The sequence below is a fragment of the Bidens hawaiensis genome, unplaced genomic scaffold (assembly GCF_021521415.1).
Source record: "Bidens hawaiensis isolate Kalapana, Puna unplaced genomic scaffold, B.hawaiensis_p1.1 tig00031418_1, whole genome shotgun sequence".
Classification (NCBI taxonomy): Eukaryota; Viridiplantae; Streptophyta; class Magnoliopsida; order Asterales; family Asteraceae; genus Bidens; species Bidens hawaiensis.
The window spans coordinates 54,784-75,293 of record NW_027505212.1 but is presented as its reverse complement, the minus strand read 5'-3'; the positions used below and the strand labels follow the sequence as shown (position 1 = coordinate 75,293).

The window sequence follows — 20,510 nt, the reverse complement described above, 5'->3', positions numbered from 1 at the left end:
TTTTGAACATAGATTCACTTTATTATCCATTAAACTCAAAACGACTACAATATAGTGGCAGGCAAACAGGCAACAAGCGTGCGAAAATGAAAGAGAACATGTTTCAAGAAAGAGGAGTTCTGGTATCTGTGCTAATCTTTCTGGTTTTTAGGTTTTGCTCTTGTATCGACACAATTACAATCACTCGACCTGTTAAAGACGGGGATATTTTGGTCTCTACTGGAGAAACTTTTGCTCTTGGCTTCTTTAGCCCAGCAAACTCCAGCGACAGATACGTGGGTATATGATATAACAAGATTTTGGACCAAACTGTAGTTTGGGTTGCTAATAGAGACTGTCCGATCACCAACTCGTCTAGTATCCTATCCATTGATACAACCGGGAACCTCATACTTCAAGAACAAGATAAAAGGTTTGTGTTTTGGTCAACCAATGTTTCCAGAGTGGGGAAGGATATTCATGTTTCTTCGGCTCGGTTGTTGGATTCGGGAAATTTGGTAGTGTTTCAAGGCACAAACAAAGAGGTTTATTCATGGCAAAGCCTTGATCACCCTTCTAATACGTTTCTTCCGGGTATGAAGCTCGGTTTAGATAGGAAAACTGGCTTGAACAGGGTGATTTCGTCTTGGAAGTCTATTGGGAATCTGGGTGTGGGGGATTATTCAATGAAAATGGAGTTAACTGGGACACCTCAAATTGTCTTGGTTAAAGGTATGACACGCATTTGGCGGTGTGGCTCATGGACGGGTCTTGGATTCAGTGGCGTACCACTGATGATGAATGATCCTATCATGCATCCAATTTACATAAACAATAACGATGAGGTGGTGTTGTTTTACGAAATGAGCAACTCGTCCATTCTTACTAGAGTGGTCGTTACTGAATCTGGAACTTTTAAGAGGTTAATTTGGAACGAGGCAGATAGTAAGTGGATTGGGTTTTGGTCGGCTCCAAAAGACCAGTGTGATGGCTATAACCATTGTGGCCCCTTCGGCGTTTGTGATCCAAATAAATCCGCCACTTTTGAGTGTGATTGCCTTCCTGGATATGAGCCGCAATCACAACAGGACTGGTATATAGGGGACGTTTCCAAAGGGTGTAAGAGAAAGGTTGGAACACAGATATGCAAGGTTGGAGACGGGTTCGTTGAGTTGGGTCGTGTTAAGGTGCCTGACACATCGCAGGCGCGTGTGAACATGAGTTTGGGGTTAGAAGCGTGTAAAGAGTTCTGCTTGAGGAATTGCACGTGCATGGGGTATGCAAGTGGTGATACTAGTAAAGGGGCTGGGGATGGAGGTTGTGTTACATGGTATGGGGAAATGAACGATATAAGGACGTTTACAGACGGAGGCCAGTCTTTTTATATTCGGGTTGATGCCAATGAATTAGGTACACCATCAATTTATTTATAATGAAGTGACATGTGTCATTAGTAGGCTACCTATATCCTTAGCCAGTTAGCCGGCCATGCCACACAAATTTGTATCCGCCTTTAGCCGGCATACGTTGATCTTCTTTAGCCAGCTAAAGCTGAGCCTAAAGATAATGAGCCGGCCAACCTATTATTTTGCCCAAACCAAATGGACCATCGATCTATGTCATTAACTACTATATTTATAATGATCACTTGTAGTTAAGAGTTCCTGTCAGATTTGATATGTTTGGTTAACTACCATAAATTTCCAAGGGTTACTTTAACATAAATATGTTGATTAGTTCTTCATGTTACTAATGGAAAAGCATGATAATATGATAATTTATAATTATATACGTTCCCATTACAACAAGGAAAGTAGCAACAACAGTAGAGTATAATGTAGTTGACATGTTTGTTATCTTGATCTAGTTTTCCTTTAGGATGTATAGTTAAGGATAAGGATTAGGGTTATAGAGAGGAACCAAATTACGGAGAGAGGAGGCACACGATTTTTGGATGTTTTTGTATGATTAGGTTATGATGTTAATATAATTCTCTCCTTTTGTACATCCAAGAGAAACCCTTTATTAGCTAGTAAGGGTAATATGGTTTATCAACAATTACCAAACTAATATATAATAAGGTATAATTAATATTTTGATCTAATATAAATGTAAATGGTTACGATGGCCATATAAATAAATATGCATAACATATATTTATTCTTACAAAATAGTTGTCGTTAAGGATGTGTGATCGCATCATAATCGATGACGATATTATATGGAAGTAAAATAAGCTCATATCATTTGGCATAATCTTTCATGATATTATATTTCAGCTAAGTATTCATCAAAGAGGACAACTAAATCGCACAAACCCCGATTTCTGGAATTTGTGATGCCAACGATATTTGCAGCAGGGTTGGTCTTGTGCATCTCCATTTACTGTTACGTAAAGAAGAAAAATGGTATGTCAATATTTATATATCTCCGACAAAAAAAGAAAAAAAGCTTCAACAGGCCTTGACAAATGCATTACTCCACCTAGAAGTTTAAATCCCTTTTTAACATTGTTAAATTAAGAAAACCAATGAAGAATGTGCAGTATGAATTAATTTTAAACAGTAACAATGTTTTGCTAGATACAGATTTAAACCCTTTTTAACATTGTTAAATTATGCTCCAAGCAAATCAATGAAACTCACATTAATGAGTGCATATACTAGTTTTTAATACGTCTTAATGGATTGATGCAGCCAACCAAAATGAAGGTGAAGTTGGGTTTGATTTCAAGAGTAACTTGAAAACCTTGGAAGATTCTAACGTGGAGAAGGATATTGGCAAAAATGTTGATTTAGACGTGTTTGATTTGAGCACATTAGTTGTAGCAACAAATAACTTTTCTCCTTTAAACAAGCTCGGAGAAGGTGGATTTGGCTCCGTTTATAAGGTAGTGTCATGCCAATCTCGCAGGGCCGGCTCCGAGAAAGCCAAAAAAAATTTGGGCCGAAGGCGAAAATTTTTTTAGGTCCTAAGTAAAAGGAGTATTTTGTTGGGTTTAAACAATTTAATTTTGAATTGGGCTTAAATTTAGGTTGTGTAAAAAATTTTTGTATAAAAATAAGATTAAACATGTCTCATCAAATGAGACTAGAACACATAACATTTTGGTTGTAAGTAATACCCCTTTGCCACTAGACCAAGCTATTGATTATGTAATTAAGTTTAAACACTAAATATACATATAATTTTAATAAAAATACATATAATTTAAAAAAAATCGGGCCTAGCGGGGTGTCGGGCCTGTGGCCGTCGACCACCCTGCCACACCTTATGGCCGGCCCTGCAATCTCGATAATAATCAAGGCCTTTGTGGTTTAATAGTATTGTAGTTAACTAGTAAATTAAGAATAATTTACTCAGGGTAAGCTACTAAATGGGCAAGAAATTGCTATCAAAAGATTATCGCAAAGTTCAGGGCAAGGGATGCAAGAATTCAAAAATGAAGTAACGTTGATAGCGAAACTTCAACACAGAAACCTAGTCTGACTTTTGGGATATTGTTTCAATAAGGAGGAAAAGATGTTAGTTTACGAATACTTACCAAACAAAGGCTTGGATTCTTTTATCTTTGGTTTGATCCTAACCTACAATTAAGTTCTTAAACCCTAACTACTTCAATTTCTAATTTTTTTTTCAAACTTTGAAATGTTATAATGAAATGACTCGGCCTTAGATCATGAAAGGGCATTTCTTATAGATTGGAAGAAACGGTTTCAAATCATTCAAGGGATTGTTCGTGGACTACTATATCTTCATCATGATTCTAGGCTCAGGATTATCCACATGGATCTAAAAGCAAGCAATGTTTTGCTAGATACAGATTTAAACCCTAAAATTTCTGATTTTGGATTAGCGAAAATCTTTGGAGGCGATGAGGATGAAGCTAGAACACGTAAAGTTGTTGGAACATAGTATGTGTAGATCTTCATTCTATAACTAATCTTTAATTTGTTTCATTTATATAACAATGACATAATATGATTTTAGTGGCTATATGTCTCCGGAGTATGCAATGGAAGGCCTTTTTTTAGTCAAATCTTATGTTTTTAGCTTTGGAGTTCTAGTTATGGAGATAATCAGTGGTAGGAAAAACAACAGCTACTATAAGGAGAAATCACTTAATTTGACCGGGCATGTAAGTACTTGACTCATTATTATCAGATACTTTTTTGTTGTTTCTTCAACCCTCCAAATAAATTAACTTTATCATGATCAACATCATTGTTAGGTTTGGGATTTGTGGAAACAAGAAAAAGCTTTGAACGTAGTTGACTCGTCTTTGGGAGTTCATTTGATGCTCATGAAGTTCTTTTATGCATCCATGTCGGAATCTTGTGTGTTCAAGAATTGGCTAGTGATCGACCTACAATGGCAATGGCTGACGTAGCTTTTATGCTGAGTAATCATGAAACAATGCTTCCTACTCCAAATCAGCCAGCATTCATCTTTAAACAATTGAATTATGGTAGGAACTTACCATCTACATCAGCAAGTGATGGTGTTGTCTCTGTTGATGATGAGACCATTACCGTCCTCCATGCCCGGTAGTTTCATGGTATCTTATAATTAGTTTCTTAAGCCTTAAACGAGGCATGTAAACAATTAGTATGTCACGTCAGTTGAACGTCTTATAAAGTTGTTTGTAAGTAGCTTTAATAAGTTAATGATTGCTTTCAACTTATAGTTTACATCTTTTCATTTCGTGTTCTTTAAGCCAATATTGAATTAGATAGGCCCTTTCGTATTTAGTTTTTTAATGTATCTAAAGCTATAAATAAAAACCAGGAAAAGAGTCATGATATAGTTTTTATCACAAATTTTTGTCTTGTGCAATTTTTAGTCTTGATTATCGAGTGTTTACCAACATACATTTCATAAAAGGTATCGCTAATGGTCTAATGGTGGACAGTTGGTCGAAAATTTCCCTTATGAAGAACCTTGTCTTCAAGAATGTATAGTTGAAAGAAATAAAGTAATAGTTGAACATGTAAGCAGTGACGAGCAACATGCTGGCATCTTAACAAAAGCTCTAGCGAGTATCAAGTTCAAGAAAACGCGGGAACTTTTTGGAGTTGAAGACCTTATTTAGTTCACTTCATAAATCAGGGGGTGAGTGTTGTCGGAATTTCGAATAAGTCACGAGGAAGTGGTAGATTGGTAGAATGAGGATGGGATTGTGCCTTGATTGTGTTGTGATATGATTGTGTCTAACAATTTAGCTTAGATTATAAATGCCAAGTTAGGGTATTCATTGTAACCAAGTTTTGAGTTATTTTCTTGATTACATTAAAAGTTTTGGAGTTATCCAATTTACGCTTTGTGATATACCGATTCTAGAACTTGAGAGCACGAAATTAGTGTTACTGCGTTAGCATGTAACTACCTTTGGGAGGAGTCAAAGTAGTAGCTAGTTTGCAAGTGTAGTGGTTGTGTTGATTTCGAACTTAAGAGCATAAAATCCCAAACCTTAACCATCGTCCCTATGCAATTGGACCAGAAAACCAACTTATGTTCTTCTTGATTATTTTTAATTGCTCGCCATATATTGGTTGAGAAATTAAGGCCGAATGCCTGATTTGCATGATAATGTTTCAATTTACTATCCATGCATAAGTATAAGTAACACTAAAGACGGCTTTAACTTTATAATCAAAACTACAACGATTCTAACATTCACAAGGTTTACAATACAAGTTAATTATCCCAGGTTTTAATTAACTAAACCCTATATATGAACAAAATTATCAAGTAACAAACACCTACTCTCATATTATCCCAGGTTGTAATTTACAAGAGTTCTCTTGTATTCACATAAATTTCTCTTTCCCAAATCCATGTTCTTGTTCTTTTAAGTTTTTACTTGCCTTTCTAGGAAAATTGGAAATAAATAATCTCAGCTTTTGTGTATTGACCGATAATAATCACAACTTTAAAAATCATCACCAGCGGTCCCAACTTTCAACTATTTTTGTCTCTATAGACCTCCGTTAAAAACAATTAACACCGTTAAGTTTTTTTTCCAAGTTTCAAACCGATGTTATAGGGCTTTTGATCGAAAGAACGATACGATTCGATTGATGTAAAACTTATCTCGAAACAGTGAAACGGTGATTCAAATGACTTGAATTTTGTTAATTGGAAATTCAAACACCCGAATTGAAGCATTGTTTCGTCGCTTGGATCACCGTTTCGAGATAAGTTTTACATCGGTCGACTCGTATCGTTCTTTCGATCAAAATCCCTAAAACATTGGTTTGAAACTTGGAAAAAAGCATAACGACGTTAAATGCTTTTTAACATAGGTCCATTAAGACAAAAATTGTTGAAAGTTGGGACCGCTAATAGTGATTTTTAAAATTGGGATTATTATCGGCCAATACACAAAAATTGAGATTATTTATTTCCAACTTGCCTTCTAAAAATTATGTGCGTTTCTGATCTTACCGACACATTTTGTACCGGAGTTCTATTATTAACGTTTGGTTATGTGTGGAGGCGTGATTGGTATTTGGCTCGGTTGATCTTGGGGAACAAGACTAGCAACCCTAATCTATAGTTATAAATAGATGTTAACTAATGACCCTGACGCAAAAAGTCTGTAATAGAGATAGACAGTGATCATGGGAGATATAAACTATCGAGTCACTTAAACTTATATTAAGTTAAAAGTTTTATAGCATTTAACTGCTTGATTTATTACCTGAGACCATGTCCTGAATCGAGGGGTGTAGGAAAGAGTAAAGATAGGGAGCGTATATTGCGTTTGGCTTCTTGGAATGTAGGAACATTAAATGGTAAGTTGTTAGAATTGGTAGATGTGCTTAAAAGACGTAGGGTCCAGATAGCATGCCTCCAGGAGACTAAGTGGAAAGGACATAGAGGGGCTGAGTGTAATGGGTATAAGTTGTGGTACTCGGGGTCTGATGGAGCTAGGAATGTAGTGGGGTTTCTAGTGGCTAAGGAAATACACACTAGTGTGGTGGAGGTGATAAGACATAATGACAGGATTATGGTGTTGAAACTAGTACTAGGAGAGGAAGTAGTGGCAGTAGTCTCCGCCTACGCGCCTCATGTAGGCCTAGGGGATCAAGAAAAGAGAGAATTTTGGGATTGCCTAGACGCAGTGGTAGGGGGCATACCTAGGGGGGAGAGGATTTGCATAGGAGGTGATTTTAATGGACACATTGGTAAGGCTAACGATGGTTTTCAAGCCGTACATGGGGGTTTCGGTTTTGGTGATAGGAATGAGACCGGAACAGATCTTCTAGAGTTTGCGGTGGCACATGACCTAGGTATTATAAATTCTTTTTTTAGGAAACGAGATTCTCATTTAATCACTTTTAGCAGTGGCGGACGCGACACGCAAATTGACTACCTTTTGATGAGGCGAGGAGACCGACGTTGGTGGAAGGACTGCAAAGTCATACCTGGGGAGGCAGTTGTGACTCAACATCGACTACTAGTGACTGATATAGCCTTCAGAAATAAGCTGACTGTTCGAGAGAAGAAAGGTACACCGAGAATTCGATGGGGAAATTTGAAGGACGAAAATCTCCTACTGTTTAAGGATAAACTCATACTGCATACGCGGGCTCGACTAAATGGGGACTCAACTCATATATGGGAAGCTATGGAGACAAAGATCATCCAAGTAGCAAAGGAGACTCTCGGGGTCACAACAGGAAAGTCAAGTGGGCATAAGGAGTCTTGGTGGTGGAATGACGCAGTGCAAGACAAGATAAGGGACAAACAAGGATGTTTTAGGGAGCTAATGAGGTGTACGAATGAGGAGGAGCGAGTGGAATTGAGGGACAACTACAAAACGGCCAAGATAGAGGCAAAGAAGGCAGTGGCGGAAGCAAAGAAGGCGGCCTTTAAACGGATGTATGAAAGCCTGGAAACAAAAGAGGGGGAACATGCTATGTTTAAGATTGCCAAAGCCAGGGAGCGTAGAAGGCAAGATCTAGGACCGGTGAAGTTCATAAAGGATACAGATGGGCATGTACTGGTCAAGGAGCAGGACATCAAGCTAAGATGGCAAACCTACTTCCACAATCTCTTTAACAATGGGAGAGCTTACCAAGAAGAACATGACAACACAAACTTTCAACGACAACAATCGAATAACTGCTACTGCCGACGGATCACACGAGAAGAGGTAAAGGACGCACTTAGGAGGATGGGAAGGTCTAAGGCGGTTGGCCCAGACAACATACCCATCGAGGTGTGGAAGTGTCTGGGGGAGGAAGGAGTCATGTGGTTAACTACTTTGTTCAATAGTATTCTCAAATCAGGTAAGATGCCAGACCAGTGGAGGAGCAGCGTTGTAGTTCCTATCTATAAGAACAAAGGAGACGCCCAATGTTGTGATAACTACCGAGGAATCAAACTACTAAGTCATACTATGAAGCTATGGGAAAGAGTGATTGAGGTTAGACTTAGACGAGAAACTCAGGTTACGGTCAACCAATTTGGCTTCATGCCGGGGCGTTCCACCACAGAGGCAATACACCTTATAAGAAGATTAATGGAAAAGTATAGGGAGAAGAAGCGTGATCTACATATGGTGTTTATTGACCTAGAAAAGGCCTATGACAGTGTGCCACGACAGGTGCTCTGGGAGTGTTTGGAGGGTAGAAGAGTGCCCAGGAAATACATAGAGATAATTATGGATATGTATACCAGGAGTGAAACAAGTGTCCGTGCGCCAGTGGGGGATACTGATTTCTTTCCTGTAGAGGTAGGTCTTCACCAGGGGTCAGCGTTGAGCCCGTTTCTTTTTGCAGTAGTCTTGGATGAGTTGTCAAAGTCGATTCAGGGGACTCTCCCGTGGTGCATGATGTTCGCAGACGATATTGTGTTAATTGCTGAGAAAAAACAAGATCTAAACATGAGGCTTGAGGAGTGGCGAACAACCTTAGAGACAAAAGGTTTAAAGATTAGCCGATCTAAGACGGAGTACCTACACTGTGATTTTGGTGAGATAAACGACAGTGAAGACGCACACATCACAATTGAAGGGCAGGTGGTCCCGCAGGTAACGAAGTTCAAGTATTTAGGATCATTTGTACAGAGCGATGGGGAATTAGACAGTGATGTGACCCACCGAGTTCAGGTAGGATGGTGTAGATGGAAAGCAGCCACAGGTATATTGTGCGACAAGAGTTTCCCGACTAATCTGAAGGGAAAATTCTATAGGGTGGCAGTTAGACCTGCAATGCTATATGGAACAGATTGTTGGGCCATCAAGAAGGCACAAGTGCGGAAGATGGAGGTAGCAGAAATGAGAATGCTACGTTGGATGTGTGGGCACACAAGGCTAGACAGAATAAGAAACGTTGTGCTTCGCGAGAGAGTAGGGGTGGCGAACATAGCAGACAAGATAAGAGAGTGGAGATTGAGATGGTTTGGACATGTAAAGAGAAGACAGACGACGAATCCTGTTAGATCCGTAGAAAGCATTACTATAGAGGGGAGGAGGGGTAGAGGACGACCGAAATTGACTTGGGATGAGAGGATTAGGCATGATTTGATAGACCTAAATCTCTCCGAGGACATGGTTGAGGATAGGAATTCGTGGAGAAGTAGGATTAAAGCTAAGGATTCCTAGAGAGAATTGAATACCTTAGGGCTTAGACTTAACTTATTTAGGTCACTTACCATAATGGTATTTCCCTTACATATTTTATTATTATTATTATTAGCTTTTATATTGCGGTTAAACTGCGACCTTATTATTAATATTATTATAATTAGTAGTAGTTTTTTTTTTATATAACTGTTAAACTTTTTTTTTTTTTTTTTTTTTTTTTTTTTTCATACACATGTTCTTAGAGCCGAGGGTCTCTCTGGAAGCCACCTCTTTATTCCTTTGGATAGAGGTACGGTGTGCCTACATCCCACCCTCCCCAGACCCTACCTATAGCTCTGCTGTCGGTGGGATTTTACTGGGTATGATTGATTGATTGATTGATTGAGTCTACGAATTAGTGGCTGTGGCCAATAGACTCAAGTGGAAATTTACAGTGAAGTCTCTGCAAGTCCTTATTAAGAAGACATCAATTTCAACTTCGAATTTCATATTTGGAGGAAGCAATTGACCACATTCTAAAATCTTGTCTCATTGCTTCTATACTTTGGCAAGGAATAAGTGATTGATGCAAAATACTGCCTATGTTTCCTTCACAACTAGGGCGCTATTCGAGCTTCATAAACATATCGCAAAAACGGTTCAATCATTCATACTTCTATCATCTTAGATTTTTTTGGAGAGCCCCTAACATGAAGGTCAAACAAAATGGCGTAGGTTCATAAGCTAATTCAAAAGATAAAAAGTTATTGGTTTCTTATGAGTTAAAAGTCTGCAAAAAAAATTAGCTTAGATGGAATAAGTGGAGTAACTTTAATTTTTGAGAATGGTCCTTTTCTTTTTGGATGAGGATGATGCTCAAGGCTTAGGATCTTTATAGTCTTAAGTTCGAAACCTGATTTAATAGGTTTTTCACAGTAGAGAGTTTTTTTATTATTATTGTCTTCTTTGGTGATTCAGACATGCAGCATTAAAAACAGTATAATCTTAAGTTTGAGTTCGAAACCTGACTCAATAGGTTTTTTCAAACGTTGTTCAAGGTTAGGGCTGTTCACCAGTCGAGCCAGGGTGAGTTCAAGCTGAAGCTTGAAATTAAACGAGGCAGCTCAGCTAGGCTCGGACTCGATTTTGAAGTTAAACGAGCCTAAGATCGAGCCAACAAGCCCATCCGAGCTTGGGCCAAGTTTGGCTCGGTTACAAAAATGAGCCAACTTAGTTTAGGTTGTTTCAAATCAAGTTTTTTTAGCTAGTTTTATTCGAGCTTTTATTCGAGTAAGCCATGTGTTTTGTTTTTTTTTTGAACGAGCAACAAAATTGTATTCACAGCAAGTTACTGGCGAACATGTTTGCCCGTACAATAAAGAAATTACAACTACATACCCCTCAAGTCTGGCTCGATTACACTCGTAATTATGATTATACATCAAACGCGCACCACCTTTCCCACGTTAAATCCGGTCATTTAGACCGATTTTTTACCCACAAATAGCTTAAATCCTTGAAATCAACAATCACACTCCTTAAGCTAGGCGGTTTTCTCTCGAACACCATACTATTTCTTGCACACCAAAGGCACCAAATTGTTGTTAGGCACACCGCGTGAAACTTTTTGGCCTTTCGACTCGACGATAACGTTTCACGAGTTTTTTGAACACCCCTATTCAAGTTAAAAAAAAGTAAAATTTAAGTGATTTAATTTAAGGAAATTTCCAAAAAAAAACTTTTATGAAAACAAATTTCAAGTTTTAGGTGCTATTTGCAAGAAATTCCAGAAATATGTATTATAAACTAGTCGTGACGAGTAGTTGTAGAACCAATAAAAACTTGTCACGTGCCCTTAAACTAACCGTAACGAGCATAAACTCACTAATCATTTACTCATCACGACTAAATAAGTTTCATGTCTCGTAATCAATGCCCACGAGTAATTCATGACTAAAGGACTCATGAATAACTCGTGGGCGTTGATTACGAGGCATGAAACTTATTTAGTCGTGACGAGTAAATGACGTGATTATTATGATTAGTTCAAGAACATATGAAAAGTTTAAACAGGTTCTATAAACTATTTTCGTATTTTAAATCCGAAAATGCACGGATACAAATAACATCTAAACTTGAAATTTGTTTTCATAAAAACTCTTATTTTCCGATATTTCCCCTTAATAAGCTTTCATTCAATTTTGAATTGTAGACCCTGCTTCTGAAAAACTCAACCCTAAAATACCCGATCCCTAAATTAATTTCACTCCAATTTCAATTCCAATCTCTACAATGTCATCATCTTCTTCTTCTTCTTCTAATCCAACCGACGGGTAAACTCTTTTTAATTTCGCATTACATTCATCAATCACTATGCAATTATTAAAGTATTAATTTAACACCTTCTGCTGTTGTTGATTGATGATATTATTATTAGCGACGGTATGTATATACGGCAGACTAAAGGAGCTCCGTTTAAGTTTCTGGTTCCGTTAATTTACGCTCCGGTTCTTCCTCTAAGTAAGTTTTTTTTTTTTTTAATCCATTTTTTATTTCATTAAGCTTGTTAGTATGATATTAATTTACTTATTTTTTGATAATTTCTTTATTGATCTAATTGGAATTTAGAAGAGTATATTAAACAGGCCAACAGGTTAGATATCGGTGCTATAGCGGTTATCAGACCTTTAGAATATCGGTACCAATAATATCTGTGATATTGACCAATATTTGACCGATATTGGATCGATATATCAATCACTGATTTTCCATATATTAGTTTTTTTTAAGCCTTGATTGACAATTTTTAGTATTTAATGTTAGTGTTTTAAGTCTTAATTAGTTCCTACAATCCTACTTGCTACAATTGTTAGTGTTTTGGAAGTTGTAAAAGGTTAATTTGTTAATGGGTGGAGAGTATGGGTATGTTTGGCAAAACTAGCTGGTAGCTGCAGCTGGAAGCTAGTGGCTGGTGGCTTTTTAGATATATTTAGATGGTTGGCAGAGTAGCGTGAGCTTTTAATAAAATGTATAAAATGACCAAAATGGGCATAACTAAAAAAAATAATATAAAATGCTTTTACTTTGGAAGGTTATTTAAGTAATTTAAAATACTGAAAGCTTGTAGCATTTTCTAAACGCTACTGGTAGGAGCTTCAAGCTTTAAGCTTTTTCTCATGACCCAAACGCTTCAAGCTCATTCAACCAAACAAGGCTTTTGAGTATGAGTTTTTTCTTAAAAGCTTGAAGCTAAAAGCTCCTAAAAGCTCTTAACCAAACATACCCTATATTGAATTGTTAGTGTTAAATTGCTATATATATAAATTCTACATGATATTAAAATTACCTAAACGTTATGTGGATTTTGCCTTGTAGGGGCTTACTTTTGCCTAAAGCTTTATGTGGATTTTGCATGTTATTATATCCTTGTATCTATAATCTATGTTACATGTTGTTTCTGATGTTGTACCTGCGTAGTTTTACCATGCAGTCTTTCGCCATATATAGTTTTATAGGTTGCCGCGTATAAACACACACACCCCCTCATGTTTTTGTATATCTATATGTTGTGTGTTTTTTGAGCCGAGGGTCTCTCTGGAATCACCCTCTCTATCCCCAGGGATAAAGGTAAGGCTTGCGTACATCCCACCCTCCCCAGACCTACCAATAGCATTGTTATTTGTGGGATTTACTGTGTTTGGTTGTTGTATGATATTAAAAGATATCCCTCCGCGATAACCGATATTCGATATTTTTTCTGCATTAACTGCTTAGGTTACCTGTTAATGACCTGTTTAAACTTAGTTATATTGTTTCTGCATCTCGAATTGGGTAATCGAAGACCTCCCATCTCGAATCGGGTTATTATGTTTCAGTAATTGAATCGTTTGTTTGAGCCCAGATTCTAGACTCTTATCATACATGGTATATGCCTTAGTTACCTTACGCCCCGCATTTGTATTTTTGTTTAAAAAATGGTAAGAGTTATGTGTTAGTTAGTCAAGACTTTTATGTACTTTTGGCAACTTTTGTTTCATTACATATGTGATATTATTGTGTCCCTAAGCATGTCGTGTCATGTAACTTGTTTGCAAAAACTAAACAGGTGAATGTTTAGAAAAAATGACACAATTAGTTATCGTGCCGTGTTCATGCGTAGCAGTCTAAGGGTGTAAACGAACCGAGCCGAGCCCAAGCTCGATCAGGCTTGAGCTCGGCGCGTTTTGACTTTCGTGAGCTCGAGCAATCAAGCTCGGCTAGTTTTGAGCTATTATTCTGAAGCTCGAGCTCTGCTCGTTAGTTGTATTTTCAAGATCGGGCTTGGCTTGTCGATTATTTATTAGTTAATTTATAGCGGTTTTATTTGTGTTTATATATTTTTGAGAAAAAAAAAAACTTAAACGAGCCTAAGCTCGACTTGAGCTCATGTAGTACCTTAAATTAGTCAAAGCTTAGCTGTGCAGTGTGAAATTAGTTCATACAAGTTCAAAAGAGATAAAACTTAAAAGCACACAAGGTTTTTTAGCGCTCGACGAGTCTAAATGAGTTTCCCATAGAAAGCTCAAAAGCTCGGGTTGTTTTGACTTTCGAGCTTTTAATCCGAGCTCGAGTAGCTCATGAGCGGCTCAGCTCGTTTGCACCCTTGTGACTAACACTGCAGGTAATCGTGTCTAAGCGTGTCGTGTATGACCTTTTATGCCAGTCAATGCACCTATTTTCCTTTGACCAATTTGTTTTTGTTATACACATTCTATGTTGTTTTTCAGTTCGACTTACACTGAAGCACAAACCGGTGTTGAGGGATCGGTTGTTTACTGCAGTTTTGGTTGGAGCATTTGCTCATGGATCTTACTTGGTGTATCCTTTTCTCTTTTATTTAGTTTTTATATTATTAAAGTATCAAACCGCGTTTCGAATTCAGTTTTTAACTACTGATATAAAAGCATGACTCATTTTGTTAGAAATGCTTTAGTTTTTATGCATGCAATGATAAATCTTTGTTGGACAAAGTTACCCTCATACCAAATTATTAATCTTTTGTTACGATATGAGGGTTAATTAGTCAAAAGAAAATCTATTGTTGTGTACAGATCACCTTTCAGTTATTATTGTTATTTGGCAGTTGCATACTTGTTTTCGCCTATTCTAGCAATAATAGGTTAGTCTATGAGTATGCATGGTAATTAAATAATTAATGTTTCACAAATAAGTAATAAAAATTTAAGTTTGGTATTTTAAAAAAAATATAAAGAACACTGCACATGCTTCTTTTTTCACTTTATCCAAATGTGCAGGAACTAGAAATTGGTCATGGGTTGGGTCGAGTCGAAACGGGTCATGGGTCGGAACGGGTCAATTAGAAAAAGGGGTTGTTTTGGTTCGGGTCGGAACAGGTCAGGATTGGAACGGGTTTTGGGTCGATTTTTTTATATATTTTTTTGTTGAACGAGGAAAACGGATGAAACATTTATAGCTTTTTTACTTTTTTTGCTTTTGATTTATATTTTGAGTTATGATTTTGTTATTATCTTTTTGGACATTTTTTTGAGTGGTTTTTTCTTAAGATAAAAAACCCCTCAAAAAAATTCAAAAAAAAATAATAAAAAAATCAGAACTAAAAAAAAAGTAAAAAAACTAAAATGGTTTATCCATTGTTCTATTTCAACTTTTAAGCAAGCAAATGGACTCATAATGACACGAGTTCGTAAACGTTAGTTACAATGATGTTCTTATATGAATATGCATTTGCGTGATTTTACTAGCTTGTGGTTTTTCTTTAACAAATATGTTCAGATCAGATCTTTATGACAGCGAGAGCAAATAAACCAGCAGAACATTTCAGGATCAAACGCAGCATGATGTTCCGGTACTAGCATTAGAAGCTTTTCAACTTGTATTAGGCTGCATGCTTCTTATTCATATTTGTTGGACTTAATTGGTAATTAGTTTAGAACAGAATAAGAATTCAGAAACTTTATGTTACCAAATTTTGAAGATGAAACTCAATATTATTGGTGATGATGTCACCAATGTTGCTTGATTTACTCAACTCGAGTTTGAAATGTCCGCGTATAAACACAAAGTATGATGATATATGTTCTTGTATAGCCCAATATCTTCCCAAATCCTGAAATGCTCTGTTATGTGAATCCAGACATATCACTTTACCATTTCTCTGCCAATCAGTTATTATTTTAATAAAACTCATTTGGGTCAAGAGCTTTATTATCTTTTTTTGTGAAAAAAAGCAAGAACCCCATCTAAAGTGCGCTATGATGTGGTATAAGTACGGTTCGGTTTGTGGGCGTGTGTAAGTAGTGGTGACAAAACAGAGCCACATGAAAGTAATAAGCTTTTTGGTTGGGCTACACGGGTTTGGATTGTAACCGGCTTGATTCGGCTTGGCTAGTTTATTGTTTATAAAATGTTAAATATTTAATTGGTTTATCGGTATATGTATATGCATATGTATAATTATTTGTATATGTAATAAAACATATTTAGTTTTATCTTATTTTAGTATATATTTATTATGTAAAATAAGGTTTATTTTATTATTAAATAATAGGTGCCCTAAGGTTGATAAGTCTAATCAACCTCGGTATGTGGAGCTTAGACTCGAGTTCGTCTGTTTATTGAGATCAAGTTTAGGTTCATGATCATTTAAGCTCGACTCAATTGAAGCTTAGCGAGCTGATCACGAGCGACCTGGCTCGTTTACACCCTAGCCTTCACCAATATCGATTTGGAGGTTTATGTATTAAAGCTGATTTAGGTATGTTAGCAGGTTTGAAATCCAATAAGGACTAAGTGTTATATTTCAAGCATAAAATCTGACTCAGATTTTGGTCTTGACGTATTGGAATCGTGCGTGTTTGAAATAGAATTTGATTCGATGTGTATGTGTTTGAATAATGTGTGTTCGACTCGTTTGTATGTTCTTGGTGAAATCAATGCGTATTGGTTTTGGGTGACAACTTTACAAACGATGATGGTGGTGAGGATGATTAATGGTGGTGTGAGGTGGTCGCGGTAGTAGGTGTGGTCTATGGCGGTGACAGTGGCGATACTTTCTAGGTTTGTGTGTAAGTATATGTGCGTTTCTAGGTTTGTAAATAATCGAGGGATGACCATATGTTAGATATACACCTTTGTCCACTGTGATTCCAGAAACCTCAACTCATTTATGGAGGAACATCGTTACTATGTGTACATTGTATACCTTGATTCCGCTAGGCTATAAGACTTTTGATACAAGGTCACTAGTTAATCTCAATATTATACTAAACTAGAAGTTAAAGTCATTCAAACAGGTAAATCAATTAATATAATGGATGGACCGTAACCCATGCATATCCCGCGTTACCCCATGTCTCACCCCAACAATTTTTAATCTCCACAGCTAGCTCATCCTCCCCGGGACCGTATACGGTTAAAAAAAATTCCCGTAACGGTAACAACATGGATAATACCATTCTGGAGTGTCATATCATGATTATAGAAGTCATCTAGTTCGTAGTGGCTTCCACCGGAATGGGTTCTTGGCGCTATTTTACGAGACTCGAATTCTCTGAACGGGTGACAAACCGCCACCATTGGGTGTTGATTTCCGCGCGGTCTAAAATTTGTCTTTAAAGCTTGTATCATCCTAAAGTAACAAGTCTAATATGTACATGTAACCCGTTCAATTCAATGTCTTTGTCTTCCGGTGTAATCAACCGAAGAAAAATACTCATTCACACTTGTTAATGCATGGTCACTTCTTCAAGACCTTGACCATCTTTGATAACATCAAGAATATCATGTAACTCCAAACCATGGATATTTTTCGCACTTCTTCGGTTCAGTCTTTTGAATAAAATTCTGGGACATAGATAGAGCATTCTATTTGTCTGAAGACGATGAATGATCGTCATAGCATGGGTAAATGTAAACATCTAACATGAACTGCCTTGTTGGTCTCCGACTTCTCGATACACATTTTTCACATAGCAATAATATTCCCTTACAGTTATGTGTTCCCTAGAAAAAAAAATAGATAAGATATAAGCCCACAAAAAAGTGCAATCAACAAGCAAATATAAATGAAGCAATAAAAGCAAAAGATAATTGAGAATGTATTTTGCTTACCCACGTCTTTCAACGAATAGATCAGTCGAAACTCGGTGTATCCGGCGTCACTCCGTCTCATATTTATATATTTATATTTATATTTTAATTTTATTTATTGTAAGAAAGTTAATAATTAATATACTTGAGGTTTGATGATAAAATGGTTTCACAAATAAATGATATGTTATAATTCAGTTTAAAAGCTATCTAGGTTTGGTGATACCCATTACCCGTTTATTTTCTTTATTATAAAATTATTTCTTAATTAAATAAATAAAATAAGATATTAATTTTTAGTATATTCCTACTGTGACACCCGGTAAATTCCCAATCCCTTAAACCAAGTAATCAACCTAAATATTAGGTAATTATGTTATATGCGCCTTGCGCGAGCGCGCTATGTTAGAACCAGCGCGTGCATTTGTTATGTGCGCCCTGCGCGAGCGCGCCATGTTAGTCAGCGCGTGCATTTGTTATGTGCGCCCTGCGCGAGCGCGCCATATTAGAATCAGCGCGTGCATTTGTTATGTGCGCCCTGCGCGAGCGCGCTATGTTAGAATCGGCGCGGGTATTTGTTATGTGCACCCTGCGCGAGCGCCATGTTAAGAACCAGCATGGGCATATGTTATATGCGCCATGCGCGAATGTTTTGGCTTTATGTTTTCATGTAACTTAACGATATGTTGTCTAATGGGTTGACCATCCCGCATGATGCTAAGGCGGGTGCATCCTAAATCGTTTATGCGCGTGCGGAAGGGAACTAACCTCCCCGCATGGCGGGAACATTGAGAGCTAGTTTGTCTGAAGCTCCAAGATGGAATTGACTTCAACATGACTGATCACTATGTTGAAATACCGAGACCACCTGGAGAATTTACAAATGAAACTCAATGTCCCTAACTGCGAGAAGGTTACGCACCTACCCGCAGCAAAGAAATGTCCTTCACGCAGAAAGCTATGCGCACAAAGTAATACGCGCAGAACACTTAATCTATTCTCCAGACGTAAGGAGATTACTCCCGCCCAAAAGGAAACAGTAGCGTGTTTCAGAGATTTTCCACTATTTACTGTACACTGACAAAAGTACCTGAAAAAGCACACTGTAACACGAAAAGTCAACTGTCAGCCACCCTATTCTCACCAACCCCAGACCTGCATGTCCTGACCAAATCAAAATCAAAATCTTTTATCCACTACTCCACTTTTAACTAAATAATAATAATTTCCATACTTTATCATCATTACCCCTAGATATGAAAAGATTACAATCCCCTAAAGCAAGGGATTGTGTTCCCTTGAGTTTGCCTATAAATATGTAACCTAAGTTATCACCCAAACACACTTCAAACTTCTCTCTTAAGAACTGCAAACTTGCACTAATCATCTCCCAAGCATCCGATCCTGTTACTAGGTAAGCCGAGAATATAACCTTGAGATCTACCTTCCAACCCTTATATTCTCCTATTTCTTGATCTTAATATATATACTTCTTAATCGTATTCTAGACCTTCAATTCAAATGCCAACACCAAGAAAACCCGAATCTCGATTAATCCCTTAACAAGAACCATAGGTGAGTCTCACAGCCCCTATTTTCACTGTTTTCACTATTTTTAAACTGTTTTCGGGGCGAGGGACACGTACTTAAATAATGTTTTATCATGGTATACTTACAAGCTATGCAAGCGATTATGTGTTTAAGTTATGTTTCTTAATCGTACCTTCCAACCCTTATATTCTCCTATTTCTTGATCTTAATATATATACTTCTTAATCGTATTCTAGACCTTCAATTCAAATGCCAACACCAAGAAAACCCGAATCTCGATTAATCCCTTAACAAGAACCATAGGTGAGTCTCACAGCCCCTATTTTCACTGTTTTCACTATTTTTAAACTGTTTTCGGGGCGAGGGACACGTACTTAAATAATGTTTTATCATGGTATACTTACAAGCTATGCAAGCGATTATGTGTTTAAGTTATGTTTCATGTTGAGCAATGCGAACGGTTATCTATGGTTTTTCGATGTTAGTGCACCAGATTCGAGTAAGTGATCACTTTACCATTGGAACTCTAAGGGTAGGGACTGCTGGTTTGATCCGCCCACTCGTAGGGGTCGCACCTCTTACACAGACGAGTGCCTAGTATGGTCATGGGGCAGTACTATGGGTTTGAGCCCGCTCGTAGAGGTCGCTCCTCTTACGCAGACGAGCGCCTTGTTTTCCGGCACAACGTCTGCGCGTAACCCGCGGGACGGTATTATTCGCTCGTAGTGGCAGCGCCACTTACACAGACGAGCACGGTTTTTCAGATGTGTCCGCGCGTAACCCGCGGGACGGTATTACTTGTTTCGCTCGTAGTGGCAGCGCCACTTACACAGACGAGCACAGTTCCCAGAAATGTTCGCGCGTAAACCGCGGAACGATTTTTATCAGATTATGTTTTCAGAACTGTTTTACTAAGCATGTGTTTCAATGATGCTATTATGTTTATGACGCGATACGATTTATCAAGTTATTAAAACTTGTGAACTCACTCAGTTTATACTGATTCAAATGCTTTACGTGTCTTTCAGGAGATAACTAGGTAGCGCATGGAGTCACACTTAGAGCACCTCACGCTGAACATCTAAAACTAGCTTTTTGGAAGATTTTAGTTCTATCCCTTCGATGCGCGTGGTTGTTCCCGCCGCGCAAGGGGATATGGCGTGGAAATCTTCAACAGTTTTTATACTTGGATGTTTTTATGTAATTTTTAAACAATGTAATGTATTTGTATTAAACATTTCATGCGCAATGAAAATCTTTGAATGTTTGCAATGGCCCGTGCTTAATTATCAATCCC

General features: G+C 37.5%; 1 protein-coding gene and 1 pseudogene across 2 annotated transcripts; both read left to right on the top strand.

The window, feature by feature from the left end:
- On the top strand, positions 1 to 4,546 carry LOC143611521 (G-type lectin S-receptor-like serine/threonine-protein kinase RKS1; annotated as a pseudogene). Its single transcript, XR_013149785.1, has 7 exons — positions 1 to 1,389; positions 2,259 to 2,387; positions 2,676 to 2,869; positions 3,343 to 3,553; positions 3,656 to 3,893; positions 3,970 to 4,117; positions 4,211 to 4,546. The product of XR_013149785.1 is annotated as a G-type lectin S-receptor-like serine/threonine-protein kinase RKS1 (transcript).
- A 7,273-nt stretch (positions 4,547 to 11,819) lies between these two features.
- On the top strand, positions 11,820 to 15,595 carry LOC143611522 (uncharacterized). The gene is made up of 4 exons (XM_077085720.1): positions 11,820 to 11,886; positions 11,991 to 12,073; positions 14,320 to 14,410; positions 15,347 to 15,595. Exons 1-4 carry the CDS (start codon positions 11,846 to 11,848, stop codon positions 15,375 to 15,377), a joined length of 246 nt encoding a protein of 81 aa, XP_076941835.1. The 5' UTR covers positions 11,820 to 11,845; the 3' UTR covers positions 15,378 to 15,595.
- Positions 15,596 to 20,510: the final 4,915 nt, after the last annotated feature.

Coding starts and splice junctions, on each gene's coding strand:
- LOC143611522 (XM_077085720.1), top strand. CDS start 11,846: ATGTCATCATCTTCTTCTTCTTCTTCTAATCCAACCGACGG. Junction 11,887..11,990: donor TCTTCTAATCCAACCGACGG/GTAAACTCTTTT, acceptor TATTATTATTAG/CGACGGTATGTATATACGGC. Junction 12,074..14,319: donor CGCTCCGGTTCTTCCTCTAA/GTAAGTTTTTTT, acceptor GTTGTTTTTCAG/TTCGACTTACACTGAAGCAC.